Source organism: Saccostrea echinata, unplaced genomic scaffold (genome assembly GCF_033153115.1).
Source record: "Saccostrea echinata isolate AGI-Se365-2 ecotype Australia unplaced genomic scaffold, CSIRO_AGI_Sech_v1 ptg000064l, whole genome shotgun sequence".
NCBI lineage: Eukaryota > Metazoa > Mollusca > Bivalvia > Ostreida > Ostreidae > Saccostrea > Saccostrea echinata.
In genome coordinates, this window is record NW_026889813.1 from 2,643,265 (window position 1) to 2,660,890 (window position 17,626).

The 17,626-nt window shown below is 32.1% G+C and overlaps 1 protein-coding gene across 1 annotated transcript; it reads left to right on the forward strand.

Annotated features, from left to right (window-relative positions):
• Positions 1–5,611: 5,611 nt before the first annotated feature.
• LOC133175774 (ethanolamine kinase 1-like) lies at positions 5,612–13,348 on the forward strand. Its single transcript, XM_061310887.1, has 8 exons — positions 5,612–5,738; positions 8,717–8,985; positions 9,881–10,021; positions 10,491–10,633; positions 11,088–11,171; positions 11,964–12,124; positions 12,282–12,355; positions 12,684–13,348. Exons 1-8 carry the CDS (start codon positions 5,622–5,624, stop codon positions 12,745–12,747), a joined length of 1,053 nt encoding a protein of 350 aa, XP_061166871.1. The 5' UTR covers positions 5,612–5,621; the 3' UTR covers positions 12,748–13,348.
• The last annotated feature ends 4,278 nt before the right edge of the window (positions 13,349–17,626 follow it).

Here is a 17,626-nt window from a genome sequence, read left to right on the forward strand (position 1 = left end):
AGAAAAATATACATTTTACACCAAAACATCAAATTCTTTTTTTAAAAAAATCATTTTTTATGCTATGATCTTAATATGTTCATTTACTTACAAACTCTTTCCGGCGTACAAGGCCGCCTATTGTACATCTACTCTCGTAAAATACACACAACAGGTGCTATAGACACTGTAACAATACTGGTGACTTGATATAGAGACTATACAATCAAATACCACAGGAACCAAAAAAAATAACAAAAGGTGAAAAATCAAACGTGTTGGAAGTCTTGTCTTACTTAGACAACAGCTGCAGAATCACTGATTCTTTTGTTGTTTGTGATTTTGATAAATATATCTAACCCCATGTATTAATTGCTATCATAGATATTGTTTATATAAATTCTGTCAAAGCTATACTACTTCCATCCCGTGTACAATTTCATTTTGGCAGAAAAAAATATTACATCTTAGACTTAAGCTAATAAATACTTCCTCGTAAAAACTTTCAGGTTGCATATTTAAAACCCTCATTTTGCTTATAACAACTATATACATTTAATTGAATGATATGGATTTAATATAAGCAAACAAACAAACAAACAAACAAACAAAAAAAAAAACAAAACAAATAAAGTATTGTTATAGAAGGTAACACCTACATATAAGTTTGTTTTTTTATTCTGAAAAAATTATGAATTATTCTCTAAGGGATAAGGACTTTTTTGTGTGGATCTGTTTTCTGTTATCTAGCTGTTATCTGGATAACATTTATACATCTAACTCAGAAGCCCTTGAATGGAACGAATTCGAAATATAAAATTTAGCTATCCGTCACACAAGGAGGTTCTTGACTCAATGTGACTCTCTTCTGGCCTTCATCTAAAGTCCTTTGAAAAGATTGGGAATGGTTCATGTGCTAATGCGTTGCATGATCCTGAATCAATGTCATACATTGTACCTTGATGGTAAAATTCTTTGGCATTGAAACTGTGAAGAGACTGTAGCTTTGGAATCTATGGATGTTATAATTCATATCTGATGGCCATATCTTCAGGGTAATGCTGAATCAAGTTTACCTCTTCAAATATCAATTCAATATATCTCTGAACCATCTATTGAAATATATTTATTCTGCTGTATGTTGTAAATCATTTCATTAGACATAAGTACGCAGTACAGTTAAGGTGACAAATGGAAATATCGGCGAATTTTTTATATAGAAAATACATTCTTTACAAGGATGGGCGATTCTTTTTAGGACTTTACTATTATCAGACAAATGTAATGTGGTTGAAAACTACATGTTGGGGACGATTAGATTTCTTACCTAGACTTGTGAGTCGCCCGCGTGGCGCAGTGGTAAGAGCGTCTGCTCTAGAGTCGCGAAGTAAGGAGTTGATCCTTACGTCGCGGGTTCGAATCCCACTGCGGGACGTGGAGACCGGTCCTTCGGATGAGACTGTATAAACCGAGGTCCCGTGTCGCAGTAGGTGCTGGCACGAAAAAGATCCCTCACTGCTCAATGGCCGTAAGTGCCGAGTATAGGACAAAATTTGCAGCTCTCCACCGGCAAGTGGTGGCGTCTCCATATGAGTGAAAAATTCTCGAGAGGGACGTTAAACAACATACAAACAAAAAAACAAAAAACCTAGACTTGTGACGTAATGTGGCAGTCACGTGATTTTAGCAAATATACCTGCAGTATTGAGGTCATCTATAAATTCCAATATTGCAAGGGCATAACCACGTTGAAAATCTAAGTTTAATTTATAATTATTTTCAACACTCTTTGTAGTTTGTGAAAAGTGCTGCGAACCTATATAGATTCTACTATATGACTGCTAAAATTACGTTTGTTAGACCGTATGCTGAATATTTTGCTGGTCAGGCCAAAATAAAAAATACTTTTGTTTCCCCTAACGCGACCGACCCAATTAAATCGCACCGACTTAAAAGTTTTTTTTAATAAGATTATTCAAATATTTTTTTATTGTTTATCGACTTTTATTAAAAAAAAAAAACCCAGGTTCATCTAAATCCGTTTTTATCAGAACGGCCGACATTGTTCTATTGTGATTTTCAAGCGTTTGTTGGAAACAAAATGTGTCCATAACAGGTGGTCACAGAGGGTTACTTCGTTTACGGTGTTAAAAAACAAAGTTGACGTATCAACCTTATGCCTTTAGCTTATTAGAATCCTACACGTCTGGTTAATTACATATCGTTAATAAAATATACCATGACTAATTAAAAGTTGCAATTCTGTCTTTTAAAATTAAGGTACTTGGTACATGGTAAGGTCCGCCTCATGAGCAGTCTATGGGCCCACCTTGTGAACACGTCAATCAATGTTACTGCATTTTATTTAATTTGAGTTTTGATCTAATAAACAGTTCATCTATGTTCTTATGTTTACTATATGGGACCACAGGAGTTGTAAAAATGTCTGCATATTTCATCCCGATGAACATAATTCAGACGTCCTTTCTTCATGCCTTTTTTTTTTCATGGGTTAAACTTCGTGACTATGACATTGTGTATGGCATTTTTAGACATGGTTTGGTTCATTAAAATATCGTTTACATACTCTTTCCAAATAGTTTTGAAATCATGATACAGCTTTTTGAGATTGTAGTCCTTGAAGGTTGTTTCTTTGCTTTAAATCCCTTTGAGAATTGTTGGGACGACAACACTGATTTGAGGGCTCCAAATATAGATTTGTACTCGGGACTTTGGGCCATTGAGCAGTGGGGATCTTTTACGGTGCCAGGGATCTTTTACGTGCTAGCATCTTACTGCAACACTGGACCTAAGTTTTTACCGGCATATATTTGAAGGACCGGTCTCAACGTCCCTCATTGGGATTTGAACCTGCGACTTAGAATTAGCTCCTTACTTCGGGCTTGAAAACGAACCACTGCACAACTCAAAAGCCCTTGAAAAAGTGCATTGCATTAAGCACTGGAAGCTGAAAGTAGGTTTGAAAAATATACTTGGATGTCCGGTCTTTGCGTATCTGGGTATCTTGTATTCTTAAATACTTCAGTAAATTTACTCTTGCGCGAGATATTTCACAAGTTCAATTGAATACTAGTAATAGTGGTAAATTATTTTGCTTTTAAACGGCATTTATATAATATTCTGTTTATAAATCGCTTTCTTTTGTACTGTTCTTATTTATAAAGCTATTATTCCATTAAATTCCAGAAGGTATTTTCAAAACTGCTGTCAGAAAAAAAAAAGAATTATTTACCTACCTACCTACCCAACTTGAGATTTTAGAGTCGGGTTAGGGGAAACAAAGATATTTTTAATGATGGCCTCAAGTACATTAAATATAGATATAATTAATTCATTTGCAAGATTTCATCAGGTTCGCAGCACTTTTCAAATATCTTCATACCTCTTGAGTTTATGTGTAAAAGCTTGTCATGATTCATTGAGGGTATGCCCTTGCAAAATATCGATTTATTACGACCCTTCTATTACCCTTCAATGAATCTGCATACAAATATACGGCAGTATAGGAAATGTACGGGAAGTATATGATTAAAATCATAAAATATACATCGCATCCAAGTTAATGGCCTCTTATATATCTGCAAATATATTTTATTTACTTACAAATACATTTTTCATTGTATAAAATATAACTTGATCCGCCTCTCACTGCATACAAACTGCGTCAAATTTTGCGATATGACGTCACATTGACAAGTGCATTGCGATCAGTGAATTGTTTATATATTGCTCTGTGGGATTAAACCAACGACAAAAATACATGCAATAGTAAGTATTGATGTAGTTTAAAGCTATAAACAGTTTAAAATAGCAAATCATTTCATTTTGTGGTAATTTGAAGAACATATACATTTGTGTGATGTCATAGTAAGCATTTCCCGTAAAAATTAGGCTCCGCCTTCTTACTGCAGCCTTAACTGCATGTGCTGCGTAGACATATCTATTGATTTTATCGATAATGTCTATAAAAAAACAACAAAAGGAATACCTATAGATCACTTCATAGATTATTTTTGAATAACTACTGATACCAGCATAAACTGTGACATCAGTGATTTGAATCACCGTGCCACTTCTCCGTAATAATTTTGCCGATATACAGAATACTGTAGAAAACATAGCTTCCATATGCTTGTGCCCCCTCAATAATAACGCCTGATGACCTTTTTGGCTTGTCAAAGAATTTTGTTAGTTGATAGCCCCCCCCCTAAAAATGTATGGTATGTGCCCCCTCCAACTGAAATTGCTCCTACGGGCCTGATAGAAAGAGAAACTAAGTAAATTAATGTCAAGTTGTGTCGCGCAAAGTAAATAAATACGCTGTGCGATCGAAATGATAACATTTTTCAAGACAAGAAGTTCTAAAAAGATATGAATACATATCCTAATTATGACAATTGTACATAATTTGCTGATGTGTCGTGTAATAGGAGTAAACTTTAGAACACCATTTTCATTAGTGGTTCTAGAATATTTTTTTGTACACTCTCCTATAATTTCATGTTTATTATTTCCCCTGCAGGTTCTTATTTTGATTTGAGATTCTGCTTGGTCTTATTTCCGAGCTTATTTGTACCTTAATTCAACACCTCATGTCAGTCGTAATGAAAACACCAGTTCCAACAAACAACAAAATTTATTAACCTTTGTATAGACAAACAAAAAAATATAGTATAAAAAAATAACAACTGTAAATTCCTGTCTTGTCCAAAAAAAAAAAAAATAATCCCAACAACCGTATAAAAATCACCCCCCAACCTAGCGTACGGAAACGCTAGCCCAACCTAGCCGGGGGAAAAGGCCTAGGGTAATTTAGAAAAACCCCTTATTTATTTAAGAATACCTTAAAACCTATCTCCTAGCTTTTAGAATTATGGCCTAATAAATTTAACAGGAGCAATAGACGACGACAATTTAGTCAAAATGCCTAATGTAATATCTTAACATAATTTCTAAGGGTGCAACCTGTTAAATACCTAATAAACCTTTATTAAAGTGAGAGAACTTACAGCAAGTTAATGCTTTCCAAGATTCCCCCCCCCCCCCGTGTCTAACAGTTTCACGGGTTTATATACTCTTTGGAACAATAGAATCTTTAACTTGAAATCTAGTGAATACACCCCAAGGGTATGAACTTTGACTGAAATTAGTAACACCCAAAAGGTTAATTTCCGTATTGATAGCCAATGAGAATTTAGATCATCAAATATAAACATTTACCCGTAAGTCTAGATTTGATGGAAGCAACACGTGCTATTATCTGAGAAGGTTTGTAAATATAAACAAAATGATATGGGGGATAAGGCAGTATCCCAATATATGCATGAAAACATAAATAACGACATTACATTTAAAATACAAGGCATAAATGCATATAACAAAATTCATTCCTGCTACATGTCGTAATATTCGTTCTTATAGAGGGTGAAAAATAAATATATATATATCCTAAATAGTCCACTATTCTATTTTATTTTTCATGTATATAACGCTAAATTCTATTAGGGTCATAGATCCTATCAAACGACACAGAATGTGATCGATCGGGATCGGAATTCCAGAAATGGATGTCAAGGTTCAAAGAAGACGATAAGTTGACATAGACAAGCCGGTTTGTGAAAATGACGTCTATACCTGATTTAAATTATCATATTGATGACAGTAATATTTATGAAACAGCAAAAGATATAATAATGAAAGTAAAACCTAGTTGGGAGCGCAGCAATTTAAAGTTCAAGGTAAAAGTACATGTATTTCACTTGAACTTGAACAGGTAATGGGTAATGATAAATTGTACATGTGGCTCATTCATGCTTATCTAATATCTTATGTACATATCTAATTTTAATCTTATGTCTTGACATTGAGCAGTTTTGCATATGTATGCTTTTTTTTTTATTATAACAATTGGTAGTTGGCTGTAAATCATATTACATGTGCATGTCATATCAGAGACATGTAAAACCATGGTTTATATGAAATTACTTTTTAAAATGTGGTGGGTGGAGTGATATTTTTCAATAGATTATCATCAGCTTAGAAAAGAATTGCAGAGATTTTTCAAATATCTATGCAAGCAGCACTTTAAGTCCGAATATTTTTATTGCATTGATATTTTTTAAATTGATGTAAGAAAATTGGTGGGATATTCAGAGCCATTAAGCATACAAGTAGATGTTAAAATACAAGGTTTGTTAGAAAAGTTCGCAGACATGTTGATTTACAGAAAATTTTTGTGTACTTTGGAGAATGGCCTATGTCTGATTAAATTCTTATCTTTTATTTATTAGTATGTAAAATATTATAGGTCTATGTAATAAAATTTTGAAAATATATAATGATTTTCATTGTGCAGTCATATAATTCATGAAGCAATCACTTGATGTTTTTTTGACATTGGGTGACATGACAACCTGATTCCAAACCTGTTATATGTTCTAAATGTCTTTCATTTCCAAAGCTTTTTCATGTTTTTTCCACATTACAAATTGAATAACTATTAAGACATGTTACATTTTTTTTTCTAAAATATGTCTTTTGTGGCATATCAGATACAAGTGAGATCTGAAAAATCAATGTCTACTCAGTTAAGCGATCAGGGATAGAAATAATGCAAAATCCATAGGCTCAACTTCCATGCCATAATCGGGGTATTGGGGTATTGCAGGAGTTATCACCAAAAATGCCAATCCTTCCATTCTAACAAAGCTACTAGTATTTGAACACTGGTACTTGATACGTGTAGGGAATCCCTAACAGCATCTCAAAACATTTTAGTCCCTTTTGGGCATTTTCTTGTCTGCATACATAATTTTTTTTGTACATGTAACTTGATGCTCCAAGACGTTGAATGATTTTGCCATTCTTGACTTTGTTTTTACATATTGATCATTTATAATTAGCAATAAAACAGTCATATCCCTCCATTTTAATTCAAAATTTCACCAAATGATGCTTCATTAATATTCACTGCGTAGAAACGGACTAGCTATAGGGTAAAGTGCGTTACCCTAGTCCAAGATGGCGACATGCAGGCAAATACGTTTCGATTATTTTGCACTTAGTTTACGCATTATACAGGCCTACATTATGTAATGGATGGTTTTATTTAAATTATTTTAAATAGAAGTACATAGCTATTGCAAAAATTTTGCATGATCTGTGCTGGTTAAAGTCAAATTACGGGTAGAAAATTTAAACAAGATTAGGGTAACGCAAATATACGACTAGGGTAAAGATTTTGTGACCTATTAGAGTGATTAGGGCAAAGCATGTGTAAAATGTCATTTTGCTTGTTTCAGGGTTCAAAAAATGTTATTTCAGCAGACTCAAGACGCTCTCTGCCAGTAAATTCAAAATTCATCGCACCAAATACTATGTAATTGAAAAATTCTCAGTGCGCTGACAATTTCTGGAAGAGCACAGTGGCCTAATTTTGTTCAAATCAGTTTAGGTTTCTGTGTATAAAACATATTGGGTCTTGAAAACAGTGTTCTGTTGATTTAGATACGGCGAAAAACTTCAAATATCTACAGATCAATTAAAGTATCATCAATGACATGTGAAAAAAATAAACAGAAATCATATCCAAAATCCAATTTAAACAATACAAATTATGAGCAGAGCAAACATGGACCTCTGAAAAGTGAATACAGAGGTGGGATAAGGTGCCATGGAGGAATGAACATACCCTGTCCACCATTAAAACCTGCCGTGTACTCTTTGTCATGATCAGGTAAAGGAAAAAAAAGGCCTAACAATTCATATGAAAAAAGTCATTCGACTTAACGATAGATTGTGTTAATTTTGCAAACAAGGTTATTCTATCAAACATGGAATTTGCGAAATGTCTACTTTAAACGAGATGGTTGAATCTTGTGTCATCAACTAATGTGTTTACTCTCTCCTTCTTTCTCTCTTACTTTTTTGTATTTAGATTTGCATATTATACAGAAAATGTTATTTTACTAGCATGTTTACGCCTTATCCTAGATTGAGAAAAATGGGCAAAATAAACTTTGCTGTTCCTATTGAGAAAACTTTGGTAAAGCATTTGTCAAAGAGTAAGATAAATGCAATTTAACCTGACCTTAGATTCAGAAAATTTGTGTTAGTTTTTTCATAAAAATTGCACTCAAGTACTTAAAATATTATTAACTCAGAAAAAAAATGAAGCATTCAATAAATTATTCTTAGAAAATCAGAACACTTAATTAAGTTCAATATTAATCTTTCAGCAACGCATAGAAAGTCTTTCCGAACAAAAAAGTACGCTCTTTTGCAATGGAGTTGTTTAGTTCGACTACTATATTACATCATATTTGTCAAAATCATTTCGTAAATAGATACTGATAGAGCTATGTCCTTATCATTGCACATTTGTCAATACATCTATATGTTTCGTTTTGTTTATGGATTTATGAGATTTATCAATGTTTAATATCTTCACAATTTACATTATTATACTTTAAGGTCAGATGACACGTTCCTCAAAAATATATAATTTTCCCCAAAAATGTGCCATTGAAGCATTACTACTTTAACAAATTTTTCTTGCAAAAAATTGAGATATCTTACCAGGCGTTTGTGCAAGATACCAAAGGGTGGTGTTTCCTATATATTCTATTTGATATTTTTTTTAAATTGTCACGACTTTTGGTGTATTTATTTTAAAGACATATTAAAACAAATTTTTCATATACTTGTTTTATTTCAGGTCTTTGATGAGGGTATAACTAATAAACTGATAGGAGGTTTTCAAGAATCATCTTTTGGACAGGCTAAAGACATTGTCCTCATTCGAGTATATGGTGAAAAGACTGATTTAATCATTGATAGAAATGCAGAGAAGAAAAATATGGCAGAACTGTATGAAGCAGGTCTGTGTCCACCATTGTATGCCACCTTTGAGAATGGTCTGGCATATGGATTCGCTCCAGGAGTGACATTAGATGAGAAGACAGTGAGAGATGAAACCATCAGAAAGTAATTAAAACTCGACAAACATGCACTACTTTTAATAATTTTATTATTCCTTTGCAATGTAAATTAGCTCACCTGAGCCAATTACACAGGTGACCTTTTCTGAACTAGTTCTTTTTGATATCTGGCTGTCAGTCTTTGTCTATTAACGTTTAGTGCTTTGACTTTTCTGGGCCAATTTTAGCTAAGGCCAAAAATAAAATTAGCTTTGTTTGGTGTTGCCAGCCGACTCGCATAAATCGGTGCGGTCCGAAGAAATTTTTTCAACCGATAGGATTCAAATTTTTTTTCGTTATATTCATCTGGATTTAGGATATGTAGGGTTGAGTAGTATACAGGATGGAAAAGAATCATATAAATGCTTTTTGTCACTCAAGACCTGAAACTGTATTAGAAATCTGTATGACGTGTGAAATTTTCTCTCTGTTTTGACATAGTCGTTTGTATAACAAAATGCAATAATATAACACAATTAATTTAACTGCATTAATTTTTGATTCAGCCAAAAAAAAATTTTTTTTCTACCTACCGACCCAACTGTTTAAAGACTCAGTCGGCAACGCCAAACCAACAATTTTTTAATTGAAGCCTAAACTAGCCATAAAGCACCTCTGGTACTGGAAAATATTTCTGTGTGTTTTTTTTTTGTTTTGTTTTGTTTTGTTTTTTTTTTAAATGTTTTAATTTTATTTTCAGTAACAAAAGTACAATGTAATTTATCCTTGTGTTAAATCATTGTACTCCACACTATACAATAGCTTACAGCACAAGTAAAAGAATGCATAACATGTATTGTATGTGATATAGATCTTAATGTGCTATGGTGGCATTGATGCATCGTTTACTTTAATGAAAGAAATAAGGCAAAAACTAATGTGCAATATTTTTTTTTCTATAGATTAATTGCAAAAGAAATGGCAAGACTCCACATTGTGCAGCCTAAGCACATATCCAGCAAAAAATGTGCTCTGTTTGACAAATTGAAAGAATGGTTAAAATTAATTCCAGAAAGCTTTTCTAATCGTGAAATGAATGAAAAGTATGTTATAAAATTCATTAGAATAATAGATAATAACGCTGGCCAACTTTAAAAAATGTTCACTTGCCTTCTCCCAGGATGAAAAAATTGGGTCAATAGGTAGGTGGGAATTTTTTTTCTTAGAAAATTTCAACATCAATGCTGAATTTTCTAAATTTATTTTCTGGAATGCATAAAAAATTATTGCTTCCAGGAGGTTAAAAAAAGTTTTGAGCTGGGCCATTTTTAGCCAGTCGGTCAGGAGAGGGCAACCAAACAATTTTTTAAAGATGCAGACCTCATCATTTAATTTTAACATTGTACTCATTAATTTTCATCTTCTAAAGGTAACCAAAATTAATAAAATGTTGCATGTATTGTAAATTAAAAAAAATACAGACAATGAAAAATACAAATATTTCACATAAAATTGAGAAATACATTGTTTAGTATGTATAAGATACTTAAATTTAATCTTTGTGATTTGAAGATTTAAGAAAAAGATTCCACCAAAAGAAAATCTAGAAGCAGAACTATTAGAACTAGAACAGTGCATAGAAAGCCTTGGGTACCCAACTGTGTTCTCTCATAATGATCTCTTGCTCAAAAACATCATCTACAACAAAGAAGAAGGTAGCATATGTTACTTTGATTGTAATAAATCAAATGTTAAACATTTCCCCACAGGTTGAGAGAGAAGTATTTTAAGCATACATTTGATGGGGTTAATTTTACAGTAGCTACATACGTGGTCACAAATTTTCCATGCTAAAAGTGCATTCAACAATGACAATCCACAAAATTTGCATATTTTTTCTACTCGCGGATGGAACAGAAATTATGAATCAGCAGAATTATGGCCCCATGGGGAAAAAAGTATGCTTACAATACAGTGTTCGAATTGAGAGAGATTGAGAGAGAAATACCATACTGCCAAACAGGTGCATAAATTTTGAAAATTAAGGTAATTCTTCTTGTGGTTTCCATTTCTTAGAAGTTTCAAGACAAATATTCTCTTCTTTAATATGGTCTTCGAAAAGATGTGGAAAGACTGTGGATGTACAGATTTTTTTCTTTTGTTCTGCAGGAAAAGTAACCTTTATTGACCAAGAATATGGAATGTACAACTATCAGCCTTTTGATATTGGCAATCACTTCTGTGAATATGCAGGTTAGTTGTGTTACTTTGGTGCATTATTATATAAAGATAATTTTGTTTTTCATTTAAGACATTGATCATAATTTGAACCCTCAAAAGAAATAAGTGCATGCCTGGTGTCATTAATATTTCCAAGAGAATTGCATTCAAGCAGCTTGGATCAAAACAATAGGTTTTACACTGATCATCCAGAAGTACCTTTTTGTTGAGATGTTATGTAAGTAACAGAGAAATGTGTCATTATTGTTAAATATTTCCATTTTTAAATGTCCTTTTCAGAGCTACAAATAATAAAAATACTTGATTTCTCTATAAAGCTACTGGTTCATCGATAGGCATGGTTTTAAAAAATCATGTACAGGGTTGGACAAAGAGAAGTAGGTGGGGCTGTAAGCATGTGAATTTACTGAATCAAGAGCAAGTAAATATAAGAAATAACTGTCAGATATTTTAGTTTTATGATGATGATCAAGCAATTGGCTTGTGTGATAATTTTATGCATAAATGCATTTGGTGTTTATGCAAATTATCAAGCAAGCCAATTGCTTGATCACATCATAAAATTAAAAAAATAGAAAGTTATTCTTTAATTAGACTAAGTAAACATTTGCAAATGTTTGTACCAAACAGAACATTATGACAAATTCGTAATTCACAAACCATTCAGTGTCCTATAATGTGTATAAAATACTTTGCCTTCCCATTTGATATAAAGTTTTTCTTAAGAAATATTCAAAGTGCAGTTGCAGAATGCAGATCCCTCGTTGATATTTCCTTGTGTTATAGCAACCTTTGTAATTGCAGGAATTGGAGAGGTAACTGATTACTCCTTGTATCCAGACAAAGAATATCAGTTGTCTTGGATACGTGAGTATTTGGAGCAGTGGTCTAGACTGACCAGTGGCCCCAAGGTGACCGATACAGATGTCAGGAAAATGTACTGTGGTGTTAACAAATGTGCATTGGTAAAGGGACATAACTTTTATCTTTATGCATATGCTTTACTTGTACTTTGAGCTAAGAAGGCTACAGTAACTGTGATAATTTATGATATATCTGTATTTTCTTGATAATTTATTATGCAGTGCCAGAAAAAAATCTTTATTAATTCTCTCTTTTTAGGCAGCTCACTTCTTCTGGGGAGTATGGGGGATCATTCAGGCCAAATTCTCCGCCATTGATTTTGATTATTTAGAGTAGGTAACATTCAGTTTACATGAGATTGCATATGCAATGTTTCATTTGTAACAAATGACACATTTATTTTCCCTATGTACTTTTGCATCCAAATTGATACTGTTTATTAATTTGAGTAGCTTTGATTCAAGCAACAAAAGTGATTAACTGCTAATGGGCTTTTATTCTGAAATTTTGAACAAAGCTCAAATCCTTCGTTCAAACTTGGCATTTCTTTGAATCTTGGTCAATTCAAGATCTTGGTGCATTATTTGTTCATTGAAGAATATTAAACATTAGAGTAATACTGTAGTTGTATTTTATCAGCTTTCTGTATTTATATTGCAGGTATGCTGTCGTTCGATTTAATGAGTATTTTGCAAGAAAGAATGAGTTTCTTGCCCTTCAATGAAAAATATTTCATATGGATGTTGCAATGACCACCATACATGTATTTATATACCATTTAAGTTCCTGTCTTTCAAGCTTTGTCTAATTGTGAAACTTAAGTGCCTTTTATTTTCCAGAATTGGAATTGTATTTTTTTTTTTTAAATATTTATTGTAGCAATTTTATAATTATGATAATGACACAGATTATTTTGTACCATAAAGAACTGCAGTTAAACTTTATTATCTCAAAGTCCATTGGATTAAAAAAAACTTTTGGTGATATTTGAGGAATTGAGGTTAAAATATATAAACATAAAGGAAAGGTGATTGGAACTTCCAACTCTCTTTGACATATCCATGGTATTCCAGACATCCATGTTTGAGATACCAGCTAGAGCACAATTACATGTTCATGTATAATCATATGCAAAAATGGCAAATTATCAAACTTTAGTAGAAAATCCATAAATTTTCTCTAAAACACATCCATATCTATAAAACTTTTCAATTTATTAAAATTTTGTATCAAGTATTATGACATTTATAGTTAGATATGATGTCAAGAAAATGAGGGAATTAATTTACAGATATTTAAAAGAAAAATTTGGAAATTCCTTTAAATTTTTTTGACTGCAAAACATCAAGTACAGATATTTGCTTTATGTTTGTGAAACAATAATTCAAATATCTCAATACAGACATTGTTGAAATTAAAAAAAAAAATTCCATTTTAAAAGTATCTTTTTTTAAAAAGAATTTTAAAGAATTAAAATCATCTTCATGTATTTCAGCGATTCAATCAAAAGTTTTAATATGACATTGAATTGGGCAGCTGGCACATTTTCTTCATTAAATTCTACTGAAGATATTCATATCCAGGGCTAATTTTTACCATATTTGTAGTGCACTAATATCTAGCATAACAAAAAAACCTTGATTTGTTTCTTTGTCTTACATTGTAAAGACAAAATATCTGATTTATCGGTATTTTAATTAATAGAATTACTGAGTCATGAGTCAAATCCATAAAATTGATATACGCAAATTGTCATGACTTTAATGATTTTAATGATATCTTAATATTGAAATGTGTAATTATGACTACATTGAATGCCAATTCATGCAAGATATCAAGAGTGTATCAAATTTAAAAAAAATCTAGAAATGAAAAACCATGTAGAAAAAGAAAGATAGTTATGTTTCCACAAATTTAAACTTGTTAAAATTTGTTAACATGTATCTAAAATTCATGTTTATTTCATGTTAAGCTGAGATAACATAAAACAGCTGGACTATTTTTCTCCAGAACGGTTTAATGTTTAAAACAGTCGAGTTAAAGCCTCATTATTGATTTTATTTGTTTTAATATACATATATTTTTATATATGAAGATGCAGAATGAGGAAGGTAGTTTCAGTATAAGAGATATCTAACACCTTGGAAACCCATGGTTTTCCAATACTTCACAATCAAACTGTTGTACAGTTACCCTTTTAAACTTAGCGGGACCATCAGTTAGGGGGACCAACAATGTAACAAGGGTAAAATGTAATACAATACAACCCATTAAAATCTTATTTTTATTTCATTTTAGATTTTAAAATTTAAGTTGCTTTTCTGAATTTAATTCAAGAATTTGCCATTGTTACTACATCTTCACAAGTTAAGGCTTTTTGATAAATCATATTGTGCACACATTTTTTTTTTTTTTTGATTTTTGAAACATTAGCCATTTTTTACTCTACTGTGATAAAAGAAGTATGAATTGTAACTGGTTATATAGCTGAATCTAGTTGTGAAAAATATTGAAGTGTGATATTGAAGGCATTGTAAAGACAATATTTACAATAAAATGATTGTCAATACATGTAGCAGTATTATTTTTTAAATCCTTATTTTTAAAAAACCAATGAAGATAGAGAGTGCCTATGCATTTATTTAGTATACATTTAGCTAAAAGAAGAAAATTGAAATTGAGATAAATAGGATTTCATGTGGTTTGTAGCATGGATATGACTTTTATCCACCAAATTGTTTCTTTTCTATACTTGTGCCTTGGTGAGGGAATAGAAAACGTGTTGGATAAAAATCATATCCAACCATGAACATTGGGAGATTCATTTTTTATCACCGGTTTTACAATGTTTTTTTATAACTTCCTTACTCTCAAGCAAAAAGCAGTGTGATGTCACAACTGTTGATATGAAAATATCATATGACCAATGTCCACTGTATAAAGGAGTAATCATATGAGGGACTTTTTTGGTATTAACTGCCATTACATGTAATGGATATCACCTATTTATTTCAAGTTATCACCTATTTGAACAGGTGATATCACTTACCGGTATTCAGCTTTTGAACTGGTGACTGAAGAAACCTATTTGAAAAGTATTAACTGCCATTACATGTAAGTGATATCGCTTATTTATTTGAAGATATCACCTATTTGAACAGGTGATAAAACATAGTCAGCTTATGAATTGGTGAAGAAACCTATCTGAAAAGTTGATATCACCTATTCGAATAGGTGACATCACCTATTTGATTAGAATAGGTGATATCCCTATCCAAATTAAATGGTTGATATACCAAAATTCGATTAGGTGATATCACCTATTCATTTTAATAGATGATATCACATTCGATTAAACAATGTTGTAGGAAATGCAAATAGGTAATGTCACATTCCATTAGGTGATATCACCAATTCAAATGAGTGATTTCACACGATCAAATAGATGATATCACCTATTCAATTTGAATAGGTGATGTAACCTATTTGAATAAGTGTTATCACCTATTTATTTTGAATAGGTGATATCACCTATTTGAAAAGGTGATATCAGTTAAAATTAATACCAAAACGGCGCCTCATATAAGTGTGATAAACGAAAATACCATCAAGTTGATATCTGTCTTCAAGTTGTTTATTATTTTCTCTGTACTGTGTTGCAGGAAGTATAACCATGCTGCGCCTCGGTTGACAATGATTTTCTTGGGTGAAATTTTTAATGTTACCCTCAACTACACGCAATATTTGTACGCAATATTTATATAATAATGAAATAACTTCAGAAGTATGTATTTGCCCTCACGGTTGATTATGATCTTAGATTTGTCATGACACTGAACAAAGATCCTTTAGACAAGATCAAAGAGTTCAGTAGTTCTCAACAAACCATAATTGTAAAAAAAAACAACAACTTTGTATTGAAGGAGCAACATATATGTGGACAAAGGTTAGATGTGTCATGATTCCTTACCATGGTTGTTTGTATGAGGTCAACGTCACAGGACATGGGAGACCTGTCGGTGTTAAACTTTAAACAGATTACATCTCAAGTTAATGGAAATTTGCAGTATGATTTTTAGCAATAAGATGTACAGGACTCTTTTATAAGCTATTTCAAAATATTTAATTTTCTTTAGACAGAAGCTGTCCTACAGTGGGTATAAGTTCATATTTCATTCCATTAAATAGGTCATTGACAGAAGAGATGAGTGTGTTTTATAACTTTATCAATATTCAGGTCAAGGCTAAGACAAAGGTAAACCCATTGACGGATTATAAAATATGTTTTACTTATGCGTAAAGTAAATAGATAATTATCAGAATACCTGTATATGTATACGTGTATTAGAGTTCAATGGAGCTGCATGCTGAACAAAAGGACAGATAGCTTGCATGACAGATATGACCTATCCATAGAGCGCGGTTTTGGTCTGTACGTAATCATCAGGGAAGAAAAAGATTTTCATCACATAACAACAGGATTCCGGGACTTAACAAACCCAGCAAAGAAATATTTACGCTTTAGGCAAACTTAAGTGGGAGATCTATCAACAATATTTAAAGTTCTGGTCAGACTTTTATGTTGGAAGCTTAAGTCCATCAACGTTTAAAGTGTTGGTCAATCTTTTTACATAGTAGCATTTTATATAGTATTTTTATAGTGTGTTAATGTTTTTAATAATACAGGCCAAAGAACCTGATAAACTTTCACCTATTGCGATTTTCTCTCCCCCCCCCTTTTTGAGGGGGAGGGGGGAGGTATCGAACCAAAACGATGTACTTTGAACACCATGTGCTGAGACTAGATTTTATTAACAACTAACGTAATATACAACTAGACATGTGCATCAAAGAATAGTGCCAAGAATAGTCTACTCATTGAATATTAATAGCAATTCTCTGTAACCACTTAAACTTCTGCCACGCATGGTCACCGATTTTGATGAAACTTTGCCAATTATTACAACTTGACACCAGAAACATATATCAAATAAAATTTCGTTGCTATGTGTCTTGGTTGTCATGGTAACAGCCAGAAAAGTTGAAAAAATTGAGATTTTCAGCTTCTTTTAATCTTTATTAGGCCTTAATAAAGACTTAAAAAAAACAACAAACCATTCTCACAAAAAAGGGATACCTTGTTGCCACTTATGCTATAAAGAAACTATTTATAATTTATCTCTAAGTAAGTGGTAACCATGGGTACATTTGGAATACATTTCAGATGCTGAAAAATGCTGAAAAACGCTCAATATTCACTAATGATTGATGTAACATGATCAAACTCAATCAACAACCAAAGAAAAACAATAAATATATTTGACCTTAAGTAATAAGGTATTGGCAATATTGTTCTAAAAATAACTTTCATGGTTGCCATGGTAACACAGTGTAACCATGCAAAATATGTTGCTAAGATTGGGTAAATGTTACTATATGAAGGAAAAACAATAAAATTCTTGACTGGCACATATACATCCTTAGGACCTTGCAACACCGACAACATAAGAAAAATTGGGATTAATTGTTACTTTGCAGTGTAACCATGGAAACATCGTACCTGTTGTTTAAAGTGATATTTCTTTGCTGCTTTAGGAATTTAC